We start from the raw sequence: 12,833 nt of genomic DNA, 5'->3' as shown, positions 1-12,833 counted from the left end.
CAGTTGTACCACCAAACCATCTAAAAGTGGCCAAAGGCATGAAGTAGTAGAAAAGGGATAGGTTGGGGAGCAGAGTAGTACCAGTCAGGAATGAGAGGAGGGTGTAGGAGATGGAAGGTATGAGGACAAGGTGGCCATTCAGGGCGGAGGGTTAAGGGTAAAAAACACACACAGAGTAGTCCAGAGTGTGAGGAAGGTGTGGGCGCAGCGGGACATAGGAGTGAGGAAGGTGTGCGGTTTGCTGGTGCAACTGAATACAGTAATTGCTAGTAGTACATGTCTTGAATGAATCTTACTGCTTCTCGGAGCTTCCTTTCCATGTCCCGCTCCCTCTGGAGCTTCTCTGCTCTCTCCTCAGCTGCATCTGCCTGGTCCTGTAAGCTTTTGATCTTTCGCTTGACGGCCTCCAAAGAAGTTGTTCCGGCCATTTCTCTCACACAGTAGCAGCAGTAGCAGCAGCGTCCCTTCCGCCTACTTTCCCTTCAGCCCGGCTGTACAAAGCTTGTAGTCTCAGTGCTTCCCCTGTCTCTCGCTGTGACTGGCTCAGTAGGCACACAGGAAGTCTCCTCCTTACATAGGCTCCAGCCCCTTCAATTAACACTAGCATTAAATAACTGCGCACATCTCTCTCACACACCTAGAAATACCTGCAGCCCCTTGTCACCGGCCTCTGACTGTACAGCTGGGAGCGGGAGGTGGGCTATGTGCAATAAAAATACCTCAAACGTGAGCACACCTCACAGGGAAAAGCTACATAGGATTCCTGGTTAGACAGGTAAGGGCCTGCTAGCCACCTGCTGGACACTTTATGCACTCACTATAAACCTTCCAGCTTTTAATTACTTTAACTGGATACTGTTGACTTCTCTTTTGAACATGCGCATAATACAAAGCACTGATAACCGCATGTGAAGCTGCTTCACTTATGAAAACAGTATAGATGTGCCATAGCCTATCCAGGTCTGGACTGGGAGTCAAAATAGGCCCTGGCATTCCAAGTACAGGGTGGCCCAATCAGTCGCCACCAGCCCAATAAATAGTGACTTTCTATGGCATCTTATGGCATCCCCTCTGGCGTTTACCAGAACCCATAGATTGCCAATCCGGGCCTGGCCCTATCTCATGGCAGAAAAGTACAGCTATCGAATTAGAAATTGCCAAAATGAAGAAAAAAACCCCAGAAAGATGAGGTCACTGCTAGGAAACCAAGTTCAATTAAAATCCACAAGGCAATACTTTCCATCCAGGCCCTGGGCCCATTTTTTTAACTAAATAATGAAATAGCTTGGATTCTGCCCTGATTCTTGTGCAGGCATTCCTCTATTTTCATCAAAATACAGTTTCTGTAACTCATTTTGGAATTTGTTTACAAAAACGTATGAGAACTATCTCACATTCAAGCTTTAGCTTAACTGGAGATAATTCGGAAAGGTTGTTGGGGCTCACCAGGACACCTCATCTCTGTATCTCACTGACCAAAATATTTCATCCAGTACCAGGGCATGAGGCAAGTTGAAAAACTCACCTCAAGCGGCAGCAGCCCGCAGGGGCAGCAAAAAGCTGCTCCTGGTAACTTAAAGAGCTGCAATTTTAAATCAGAATTTTAGCTCTTCTAGTGCAGATTGTGCTCTTATCATTAGCAATTCGTCCCCCGCCTCGACCCACTCCGGCACTCAGAAAGGTAAGCACCTTATGTGAGGGGGAGGGTAGCAAATTAAACCTGTTTCAGGTTGCAAAAACCTCAGAAATGCCTGTCCACTATACGCCACCTCCCCCTATCCTCTTGCCATTCTCTCCTTCACCAATTCTGCCATCTTTTTTTCCTTTCCCCTTCTGCCTGTATTACAGGTTCTCTTCCACCCTTTGCTTTCCTTCGCCACCATCTCCCCTTTTCTCATTCATCTATCCTTAGTCTCCTCCTGTGTGAGTTCCAAAACCTACTTCAGAGTGTTATGATGTTCTAAAGAACTTATCATGGAAGAAATTATGTACTTCTTGCTAGCCATTACATAGGGCAATTTTAATAAACGGTCATAGAAAATATTATTTGGCCTTGCATTTTATGTGTGTCAATTTGGGTGTGATCTGCTTGACCATTGGTGCTTATTTGTGTACTTCAGGAGGCATTTTAGAAAGCCTGTCCTTGAGGTTCTCAAACTGTGGGAGGGAAAGAACCTTGGCAGGGATACCTCTCTGAATACCAGCTAGGGTGAGATATTGGGTGAATGCCTATTTACTCTCCTAGATAGAAGCCTGGCCTGAAGGTCAATTAGATTAAAAATGTGCATGAACATATATGCTGTTTTAGATGTTCTTAGAACTACAGCTGATGCAGCAATATATACATAAGCCTGTGATATGAGCTGTAGAGATTTCTTTGCCAAATTTTGGAACTGATCATTTTTAGAACTGGCTGTCAACAAGGATGGTCAAACCAGACAAAATCATAAGATATTGATATCAGCTGTGTATGGTTGCTTTTTAGGCATAATTTATAATAATATAATTCATTAGACAGAAAATCTAAATTGACTGCTATTATGCATCCTAGTGTTATGTTTTTAGCTACTGGATCATGCAGGATCCTTGAAAATGCTTTAATTTTTTTTACATTAGCCTGTACAAACTTTATAATTCTTTGCTTATTGTTACATTGTTGTCTCTTGTTTGTTTCTTGCTTTGCCATTACTGAAAATAAAGTTGAAACCAATAAAAGTCATTAACATGTAACACGTACAGTGAACAATTGTGTTCTAATGAAGGACTATTCGTGTTGCTGCACTGATGTATATGCCCTATACCACTTGCACATCTTCCTTATTTGTCCTTACAGATTTCCATATGTTACAGCAGTGAACTTAACATGTGGCTCTTACAGTATTGCTGACTTCAACTCCCAGACTGCAAATGGCAGCCAAAGCTACATGTTTAAGATCGTTTTCTACAGAAATATATGAGGTAAAATCAATAAAAACAAACAATCCTTGCTGTCAATAACCGAATAACAACAATTTTTAAAAATCCGAAATGCAAGTACAGTAGAGATCCAAATTTTATAAATATAACTGCTGTATGTTATCAAATGTTAGGTGCAATACTTCTCATTGCCTGTGGAGGATGCTGTTTAACACTCAATGCACTACATTTTCATCTCTAGTCGTAAACTAAGCAATTCTCATAGCCTATATACTTTATCTGCTATTTGTATAACAGGAGGAACTTACTGGGTGTAGCAGGTATGAAACACAACAGCCTCAGAAATAAACAAATCAGTTGGTAGATAACATTCATTCAACCAATACCCAGGGTAGTGGATACAGTTGATGGTGCTTTAGGTCACAATAAAAAGGGGAAGAGGAATCCCTAGTAACAGCAACTGCACATAGAATGAATCATTGCACTCTGGGGATCAACTACTTTATCTGAAGCTGGCACAGGTAACTGTTTTTTAGAGAAATGTACACCTTTCTGAAATTTGTGCATCACCTCTTTTAAGTGGGATTATATTATTTAGCCGTTATTTCTGATAAAGCTTTCTGGGTTATTAAACCGAATTACATAAGAAAGGAAAACATAGGATTTTTAAACTTTGGGTATGTATGTGTGCTAATAAGGAATTTTAAGATAATAGAATATATTATTAATAAAAATCTAGCATAAGAAGAAATATGTTTATGGTTGTGGAACTAATTATCAGCAACCAAAGAGCATTTTAGATTTTAACTTAAAGAGTAGCAGAGCAGAAAGTTAAATAATTCAAAAACACAGAAATGAGAAAGAAAACTGTATTGTGTCTTAATATTAATGTCTGTATTACATTCAAAGTTGTCTCTAACATGAAGTTCTTTAATGGACAAGCTTTACCCGAAAGTCTAGTGTATGCTTGGACTTTGTGCTTATTTAAGCCTGTAGCATGCATATTCTAATGTTATTCTAACTAGAGAAATGCAGGCAAGCAAATGCCGAGCCAGCTTATAGAAATACAGGTAAAATGTAATAGATCATTAACAGAAGAACCAACGGTTCTAAAACTGTTAAATGGGTTGTCCTCTGTCACTTTGAGAAAAATATAATTCTAAGTAACTTACACAAGTTAAACATTTTCAATATTTTTTTATTATTTCTAAATATAATTGCTTTTTAAAGCAGCATCTGACAAAATATTGCAGAATTCAGGTCTTTTCTAGCCAAGATTCAGATTCCTACAAAACACACACACTCCTGTTAGCATCCATATTACCAGGCATGTTAAAGGAACAGTAACACTAAAAACTGAAAGTGTATAAAAATAATTAAAATATAATGTACACACAGCTAGCTGCTGTGTAACCATGGGGCCAACCATTCAAACTAGAAAAAAGGAAAAAAAAGTCACAGGTTACATAGCAGATACCAGAGAAAACAGCATTGTATTGGGCAGAGCGTATCTGTTTGCAGAAAAGCAGTACACTGTATTTTTATTACTTTACTACACTTTATTTTTTGTTGTTGTTACTGTTCCATTAATTGAAAAACATTCAAGGCATTGAGAGAACTGAAGTCTTAGCTGAAGGAGAGCTGAAAATATGTTTTGGTAGTATGAGTAGTCAGAACAAGTGGCATAAGGAATAATAATAATAGCAATTGCATTTACAAATAACAATACAATCATGAACCATTTTTAATTTATAGTTAAAATGTTGCTTCAAGTTAATTATTTTTTCATTAAGCAAAATTATTAGGTAGACATCCCCTTAAAGGGGTTGTTCACCTTCCAAACACTTTTTTTTAAAAAAATGCAGTTGTTTTTAGATTGTTCCCCAGAAATAAAGGCTTTTTTTCAACTACTTTCCATTATTTATGTTTTACTGTTTTTCCAAAATCAAAGTTTAAAGTTGAATGCCCCTGTCTCTGGTGTTTCAGTCTGGCAGCTCAGTAATTCAGTTGCAGACTCTAAACTGTTACCATTTTGCTACATTGAGTTGATACATTTCTCAGCAGCATCTCTGGAGTATTAGCAACTATTGTATCAATTCTAACAGCTGCCTTTAATGAAACCCAGGGATTCTGCTCAGCAAGGACAAAGATAAGTAATGTATAAACTAAATATATCCATTAGAACAGTTTACAGGGCCGGCGACCCCACCTCCCAGAGCTGCTTCAGAAGGTGAGAAATGACACTTTACACTTCAATATTAGAAAAGCGGTCACACATAAAAAAAATATAAAGTAATTGGAAAAAGTCGTTATTTCTGGTGCTCTATCTGAAATCAACTAGTTGTTTGAAGGTGAACCACCCCTTTAAACAGGAAAAATGTGTCTGAATTTCAAACATAACTCTGTTATTTTGTATCCTAGAATATCATTTATTGTGAGATGACAATAATCATTTCTAGCAAAGTGAGCAATCTGTATCAACAGGATGATTTTATGCATGGAGCTACCATATTTTCTTGTAATAAGCTTTTGCTATTGAGTTTAAAAGTAATTAAAGGGATACTGTCATGGGAAAAAAAATATTTTTCAAAATGAATCAGTTAATAGTGCTACTCCAGCAGATTTCTGCACTGAAATCCATTTCTCAAAAGAGCAAACAGGTTTTTTTATATTCAATTTTGAAATCTGACATGGGGCTAGACATTTTGCCAATTTCCCAGCTGCCCCTGGTCATGTGACTTGTGCCTGCACTTCAGGAGAGAAATTCTTTCTGGCAGGCTGCTGTTTTTCCTTCTCAATTTAACTGAATGTGTTTTTACTATTGAGTGCTGTTCTTAGATCTACCAGGCAGCTGTTATCTTGTGTTAGGGAGCTTTTACCTGGTTACCTTCCCATTGTTCTTTTGTTTGGCTGCTGGGGGGGAAGGAGGGGGGTTATATCACTCCAACTTGCAGTACAGCAGTAAAGAGTGATTGAAGTTTATCAGAGCACAAGTCACATGACCAGGGGCAGCTGGGAAATTGACAATATGTCTAGCCCCATGTCAGATTTCAAAATTGAATATAAAAAAATCTGTTTGCTCTTTTGAGAAATGGATTTCAGTGCAGAATTCTGCTGGAGCAGCACTATTAACTGATTCATTTTGAAAAAAATGTTTTCCCATGACAGTATCCCTTTAAGTTTTAACACTGGTTAATTTTTTAATCTTTGGTATAAATACATAGACAATATATATGTACAAATGATACAATATGATCTTTATTTTGGTGTGTATCATTTATCTATTACTGATCTGCTTTGATTAAAATAGTGTTCTGCAGAAACTCTGGAGTGATATTTATGTGTGTGGCTACAATCAAAACAGGCTAGGGTCTAAACTTGATATAGTGTTTAAGATGATGCTGACACTTTTTAATTTTTTTTTTTTTTTTACAGTTTATGAAAACCCAGGGCCCAATATTCATGGGAAATCAAATATTTTCAAATCACCACAGCTCATATTACATTACAGCAAAATAAACGAAATCCTAATTACTTCATGTGTACTTTATTGACTGCACCAAAAATAGGGTGTTTTTTTAAAAAAAAGAAACATTTTCCATACTAATTTGTGGGATTACTTTTATAAGATCTGACACAAAAGCGAAAGTAGTACCAGTCCATTACCTAACTTTTATCTATGCCACCTGGTATTTCTTCCTGGTTTAATGTATAATAATATTAATTATAATAATATTCGTAATGGCCCTACATGGTCTTTTGAATATTATAATAATATTAGTCTTAATAATGATATTAGTAATGACCAATACACTGCCTTTTACAAAAAAATCACAGTGTTGCAAAAAACATAATAATTTTAATATTTATATAAAAGTGTGTATATTATGTGCAGATTAAATAATAGAATACAATTCCACAATTGTCTGATCATTGTTTAATCACCTAAAGCTTGTGAACTAATTATTTGAATTCCCTCACAGGTGAAATACTTTTTCTATTGTTACTGACTGAAAATATAATTAATGTGTAGAAGATCTTATTCAGACTGTTGCATATCCTAGCTCTCGGCTATCCTTCATAATTATTCAATTCATTAAGGCAAGCCTCTGCATGATTTCAACATTAAACAAACACCAATACGTCCTCTCAGTTCCAAACTTCCGAATGAAATCGGCTCTCCCTTCTGGATTCAGCATGGGGAGCGATTTCTAAATAGTCAACATACTTTTCCTTATAAGGAATATCTGTCTGGAATCCATATGCAGCCCCTGTCAGGCCACAATACAGAATGTTTCCATTGTATCACACAGTACAAATCCTGCATCTATACCCTGCTCACATTACATGCATTGCTGTGTGGCTGAACTGTTTTTGTAGACACTGATGTTATTATAGTCACATCTGTTAATATATATTTCTACTGATGAACTTTCTACAGAGGCAATGCAGTTAAGTACTTTACCCTCACGTGGAAAGCTACATTGTAACTGATATATATATATATATATATATATATATATATATATATATATAGATATATATATAGATATATATATATAGATATATATATAGATATATATATATAGATATATATATATATATATATATATATATATATATATATATATATATACAGGATGATTTGATTGAATTTAAAAGATATGACAAATTGTGAACTTGTCTGCAAGCTGGGAGGAAAAGCTTCCTTCCTAATCTGTCAATGGTAAAGTGCTACAATGTACAAGCAGTAAGAGCAACTCCTTTTACATGTAGCAACATATAATGGTAAAGATTACTTGTTACAAAAATACCAATCATCATGAATATGAGAAAACTGGCAGATTATATACATATAGTGAAATGTATTTGTGCTGATAAACCTGATTCTTAATTATAAAGTATTAAACAAAACACACACATGTATACAGTACGCAAAAACACATTTATAACTCATATCCATTTATGCTACTATACTTCAGCATTGCAAGTTTTATATAAGATATAATAATACTGACTGCATGAAAATATTTGAAATGTTAAAATAGGCATAGGTTTCATATCTAAAAAAAAAGGTGTTCCTTGAATTGTTGCTGATCTTTCTGTAATTCAGCCTCTATCATATCAGTTGTGTGAGGTGGGACTGAAGCTACACAGGCGACAGACAAAGAACCTAGTAAATGTATAGGATCCACCCTAGAATGTAGCTATTTAATGTGTGACAGGGGGCAGACAGCTGGGACTGAGAGCCTTGAGTGTATACCATATAAAGCTTGAAGTTATATATAAACCAAGAGTGTTCCTATCTCTGTACTATCTGTGCAGGGCCAGTGAGTATCATTTTCCTCCTTCCTCCACTGTAAATACTATATTTCTCCTTGGGAGGAGGATGACGCCATGGGAGAAAGAGGTCACTGCAAATTTTAAACTGTACAGTCACAGTGACCACACGGACTCAAAGTAGCTAATGATCATCATTCTTCTACCCCCTAAAATCTAACTGTGGGTTCTGTATTCTGGCCTATACCTTCAGCAAAGTAATCTTAATCTCCTGAGTCCTGACTGATAGGCTGTAAGTAACATTATATCTAAGTATCTGTATTTAGCAAACACAATGTGTAAAGCTTTAAAGTCATTTATTCAAAGTAGAGCCGTTGACTTTGTAAGCATCTTGTTAGCTTTATTTTCCATATATAGAGCACAATAACATAATTTGATATATTTTTTTCTATGACTTTGTATAACAACCTCTAAAATATGCAGGAAGTACAGTTTTAAGATGTACTTTGTCTCTCTGTAAAAACAGCAATTCAACAACATACAGCCAGTAATTTACAGGGTGCAGGAAATGCACAGAACCCACTTTTATCCCCTTTTATGCCAGTTACCCTTTGTGCCTCTGTTATCCCACCCACTGGTATGTGAACATCTACATCTAAGAATAATATTGTCTAACTATGACAATAGCAATATCTAACACATATGTTGAAGGAGTAACAGCTCCAGAATGTGAGTGTTTCTCATTTAAAAGGCTAAGTGTGTTTGCCCATGCCTCTGTGGGTTCATGCAGTGACATTGAGGTAGAATACATGATTGGATTGTGTGCAGAGCTACAGTGGACTTGCATAGAGAACAATGTGTTGAGGGAATGGGCAGGGACATAACTTACATCAGTGGCTTTCTTCTCGGCAAGTTCTAGCTTCTCCTGGGCATCTTTCAGGGCTTCAGAGTATTTGTCCAGCTCATCCTCAGTACCTTTTAGTTTCTTCTGCAATGCTACAAGTTCATCCTCCAGCTGAGGCAGGTAGACCAAGTACCAAGGTTGGGTAGCGAGTGTATGGACAAGGGGGGTGCCAGGAGGGTGGCCAGTAACGTGTGACAGCAGGCAACAGAGGTGCAGAGAGACAGGACAGGTACCACAGAGAGGGAGAGAGAGAGAGAGAAAAAGAGAGAATAAAGTTAGACAGCTTCATTGGAACAACTCAGTACCTTAGTGGCCTTCTCCTCAGCAGCCAGGAGGCTTTCTTCAGCATGATGCAAATCATCCAAAATCTTATCTCTGATATCCTCAGTCACCCGCAACTGCTTTTCCAGTTGGGAGATTTCTTCCTCTAACTAATGAGTTTGTAAAGGTTAAAAAGAAAATCAGGCAATATATATCTGTCAGCGGGTACATATATAATCAATTTATCATTTGCTGAGGATTTAACATATCTACAGTGCATCAGACCACCCTCTTTAAGGTGGATGCTATGGCGAGAATGGATTGCACTGATTTTAGCAGAACTAAAAAATCATGAATTTTCTTTCTAGGGCAAGGGGTGGGCATAATTCTCATTAATATTGGGTGAATGGGGCTGAAATGTTCAGTAAACGGCCAAATAAGCTGGTAGGTGAATAGAAGGGATGTCTCTCAGGACATGTAAAAACATCAATTCTTCATATTAACCAATTCAAAGCCATAAAGGACAACTCAGCACATTTGATGAGTGATGCTATAGAGGGCCCAGGACTAACCAGGCTCTAATACAGTGTTGGAGCAGAGCTTCTCCCATGCACTACATACGTCCCATTTTTTATTTCCTCTCTTCATTAAATACAACTGTAAAAATGTGCTTTGCAGGTATGTGGAGCAATATTGATAGACCAATCATCCATAGCAGGGATCCCTAGAAAGAAGATATTTATAGCGAGGTAACAAATATCAACATCAGTGGATCTCCAGCTGTGGCTAAACTACAATTCCCAGCAGCCCCTGGCAGACAAAGCTGGGTGTAATCTTTTCAACAACAGCCAGAGAGGCACTGGTTTGGGCACAGGTCAATGGCTCACGTTTGCCTGCAGTACACACTCTCTCTCTATACAAAGTAATTCCAATTATCGATGATTAGGGCAAGGTAGACCACCGGGTAATAGTTGAAGAGGCTCCTTGGGGGATTAAGGTGGGACAAGTTCCAGGACTTGCTACACGGGAAGGTAGTCTTGGAATAAAGGGATTCCCAACAAGGTGCAGACCTGTTTGCTCTTGTCCTCTGCTCCTTTCTTGTCTGCTTCAGCCTGTTCTGCTCTGTCCAAGGCGTTTTCCTTGTCCAGTTTGAGCATCTGCATCTTCTTCTTGATGGCGTCCATGGCTGCTGGCTGTGTTTGGGGTTAGACTGGCAGAGAGAACGGGACAGAAGCTGCAGGGAGAGGAATCGTTCCTAGTGTGAGCCCTGGGCTGAAGTGCAAACTCTCAGCTGTTCCAGCCTCACAAATATGTAGCGGGGAAGGCAGCGAGGGGGGGCACACACATTCCTCCGGACACCCAATACTTTTTTGGGAGCCTTGCCTTTCTGTCCCACTGCTGGCTTTTTTTTAAGGATGGCTTCGTCTATTCGCTGCTGCCGACCATTTGACTGCATTTGACTATATAAGGGGTGTGATGGGCAGAGGCAGGGCTGGAGCGGCTGGGGTGGGGGTGCTGCTGTGGGGGAGAGCAGTGTGTTCCTATTTCTAAACCTCCAGGCATGTGTCTGGGAAGGAGCTCTGGAAAGCCAGTGTGGGACGTCTCAGGAGAACTTCTTGGAGCAGACACTTTTATTCTGCCCCAGTCTGCCACTTCATAATGAGAACAGTATAAATCCCAGCCAGTGAAATTCTAATCACATGCCAAAAGTAACCCTGCTGGGCTCTCCTCCCACTCACCTGTATTGCTGATGCCTCTGTGGCACCAACATTATAAATGCTTACTTACACATTAGACAATAAACCTGGCCTAGCAGTGCTGTAGCATGGGGTTACATTTCCCCCAAATGTTTTATTCATACTATAATGCCACCATAACACTGGGCCTCATTTACTATAGAAGATGCAACTACTAAGCACAAAACACATTAAACTTTATGCATGTGAAAACTCTTATAGACCATATATGATTTACAGTGTGTGTAAGGAGGCCCACACATACCAATGATATGCATGTACTATTCAGGGATCACGTCTGCCAGTGTTTAGCACATCGGCTGTCTGCCCAAATGATCACAACAATAGAAAGGCATTCACCCCGTGGCGTAACTACAGCACACCCATAGGTAGGGTTGCTACCTTTTTTGGGAAAAAATACCGGCCTTCCTTTATATTTAGATTTTTTTCCCTATTAATAACATTGGGGTCAAGCATAATTTTTACCAGTCTGGCCTGTAAAATACTGGCCAGGTGGCAACCCTACCCACAGGGCCCAGACCGCGTGGTCTACTGTATTGTAGTCCCCCTCATTGATGGTACTGAAGTTTTGAAGTTTGATGCCTGATGTAATTAAGCAAACAGAAGTCCATAGGTTGGACAGCTGAAAGCTTGGGGGGGGGGGGGTTACATCAGTAGTGTAACTAGTAACTACCTATACCTCAGACCCAATGGTCACAAGGGGCCCTGGGCATTAGGGGGCAAAGACCACGTGGTCTGCTCAGGGCCACTCCTGCCATGAGGCCACTTCAGGCAGCAGAGTGCAGCCAGTAACAAGGGGCAGCAAAACGCTGCTTCAGGGAATGCTAGTGCAGAGAATGAAATTTCTCTCATTGCACTAGTGATGCTGTCCCCGTTTGACCTGCTTCTACACTGATTTTTAAGTGCGGAACAGGGGGCCTCAGATGGCAGCAGAATTGCCTCTGGGTCTGCTGCATCATAAATATTGGCACAGTAAAAGCTGGGAGGTGTGGTGCGTGGGGGGGACCTGGGGAGGAGGGACTGTTCACGCATTTATTTTTTTTTTTTTACAGTTTTTCCAAAATCTAAGTTCAAAGTTTAATGTCCCTGTCTCTGGTGTTTGAGTATGGCAGCTCAGTAATTAAGATGCAGACTCTAAACTGTTACAAATTTGCAACATTTAGTTGATACATTTCTAAGCAGCATCTCTGGGGTATTAGCAACTATTGTATCAATTCTAACAACTGACTTTAATGGAACCCAGGGATTCTGCTCAGCAGGGACAAAGATAAGAAATGTATCAACTAAATGTATCAACTAAATGTATCAATTTAGAACAGTTTACAGGGTCGGCAACCCCCCCCCTTCCCAGAGCTGCTTTAGAAGGTGAAAGATTACACTTTACACTTCAATATTAGAAAAATGATCACACATAGAAAATAGAAAGTAATTGAAAAAATCTTTATTTCTGGTAAACAATCTAAAACCAACTTAATGGAAAAAAGGTGAACAAGTACAACACAGAAATGTGCAAGAAAACGCTGTACTTCAAAATGAGTAACCAGACAAAATAGACAGGGCTTCTTTTGTGGAATGCCATTCTTGCTATTTATTTGCCCCCTGATATCACATGCAGTTAAGGGATGTGTTAAGGTGACCATACACGACCCAATAAAAGTTGCCAATTGACTATGTTTGGCTAGCATACCCTCCGAGGGGCCTCCCCAATTGACAGT

General features: G+C 39.0%; 1 protein-coding gene and 1 long non-coding RNA gene across 15 annotated transcripts in view; one reads left to right on the top strand and one right to left on the bottom strand.

Annotated features, from left to right (window-relative positions):
- The window catches only part of LOC397944 (tropomyosin alpha-1 chain-like), a 31,707-nt gene extending 20,950 nt beyond the window's left edge, over window positions 1-10,757 (bottom strand). For 5 of the 14 annotated variants that reach the window (XM_018254122.2, XM_018254120.2, XM_018254121.2 and 2 more), the window contains exon 1: window positions 297-776. In XM_018254122.2, coding sequence (XP_018109611.1) covers window positions 297-428 — 132 coding nt within the window. In that variant the 5' untranslated portion in view covers window positions 429-776. Of the gene's footprint in view, window positions 1-296; window positions 777-9,085; window positions 9,212-9,405; window positions 9,532-10,431 lie in introns of those variants that run through there. The other 9 variants (XM_018254117.2, XM_018254118.2, XM_041588380.1 and 6 more) reach the window with 7 other exon arrangements.
- On the top strand, window positions 648-6,450 carry LOC108712995. The gene is made up of 3 exons (XR_001935088.2): window positions 648-775; window positions 2,834-2,958; window positions 6,352-6,450. It is a non-coding gene; the product is annotated as an uncharacterized LOC108712995 (long non-coding RNA).
- Window positions 10,758-12,833: the final 2,076 nt, after the last annotated feature.

Source organism: Xenopus laevis, chromosome 3S, assembly GCF_017654675.1.
Source record: "Xenopus laevis strain J_2021 chromosome 3S, Xenopus_laevis_v10.1, whole genome shotgun sequence".
Taxonomy (NCBI): domain Eukaryota; kingdom Metazoa; phylum Chordata; class Amphibia; order Anura; family Pipidae; genus Xenopus; species Xenopus laevis.
Note: the sequence above shows the minus strand (reverse complement) of the source record. Positions and strands in the feature narration are given on the sequence as shown.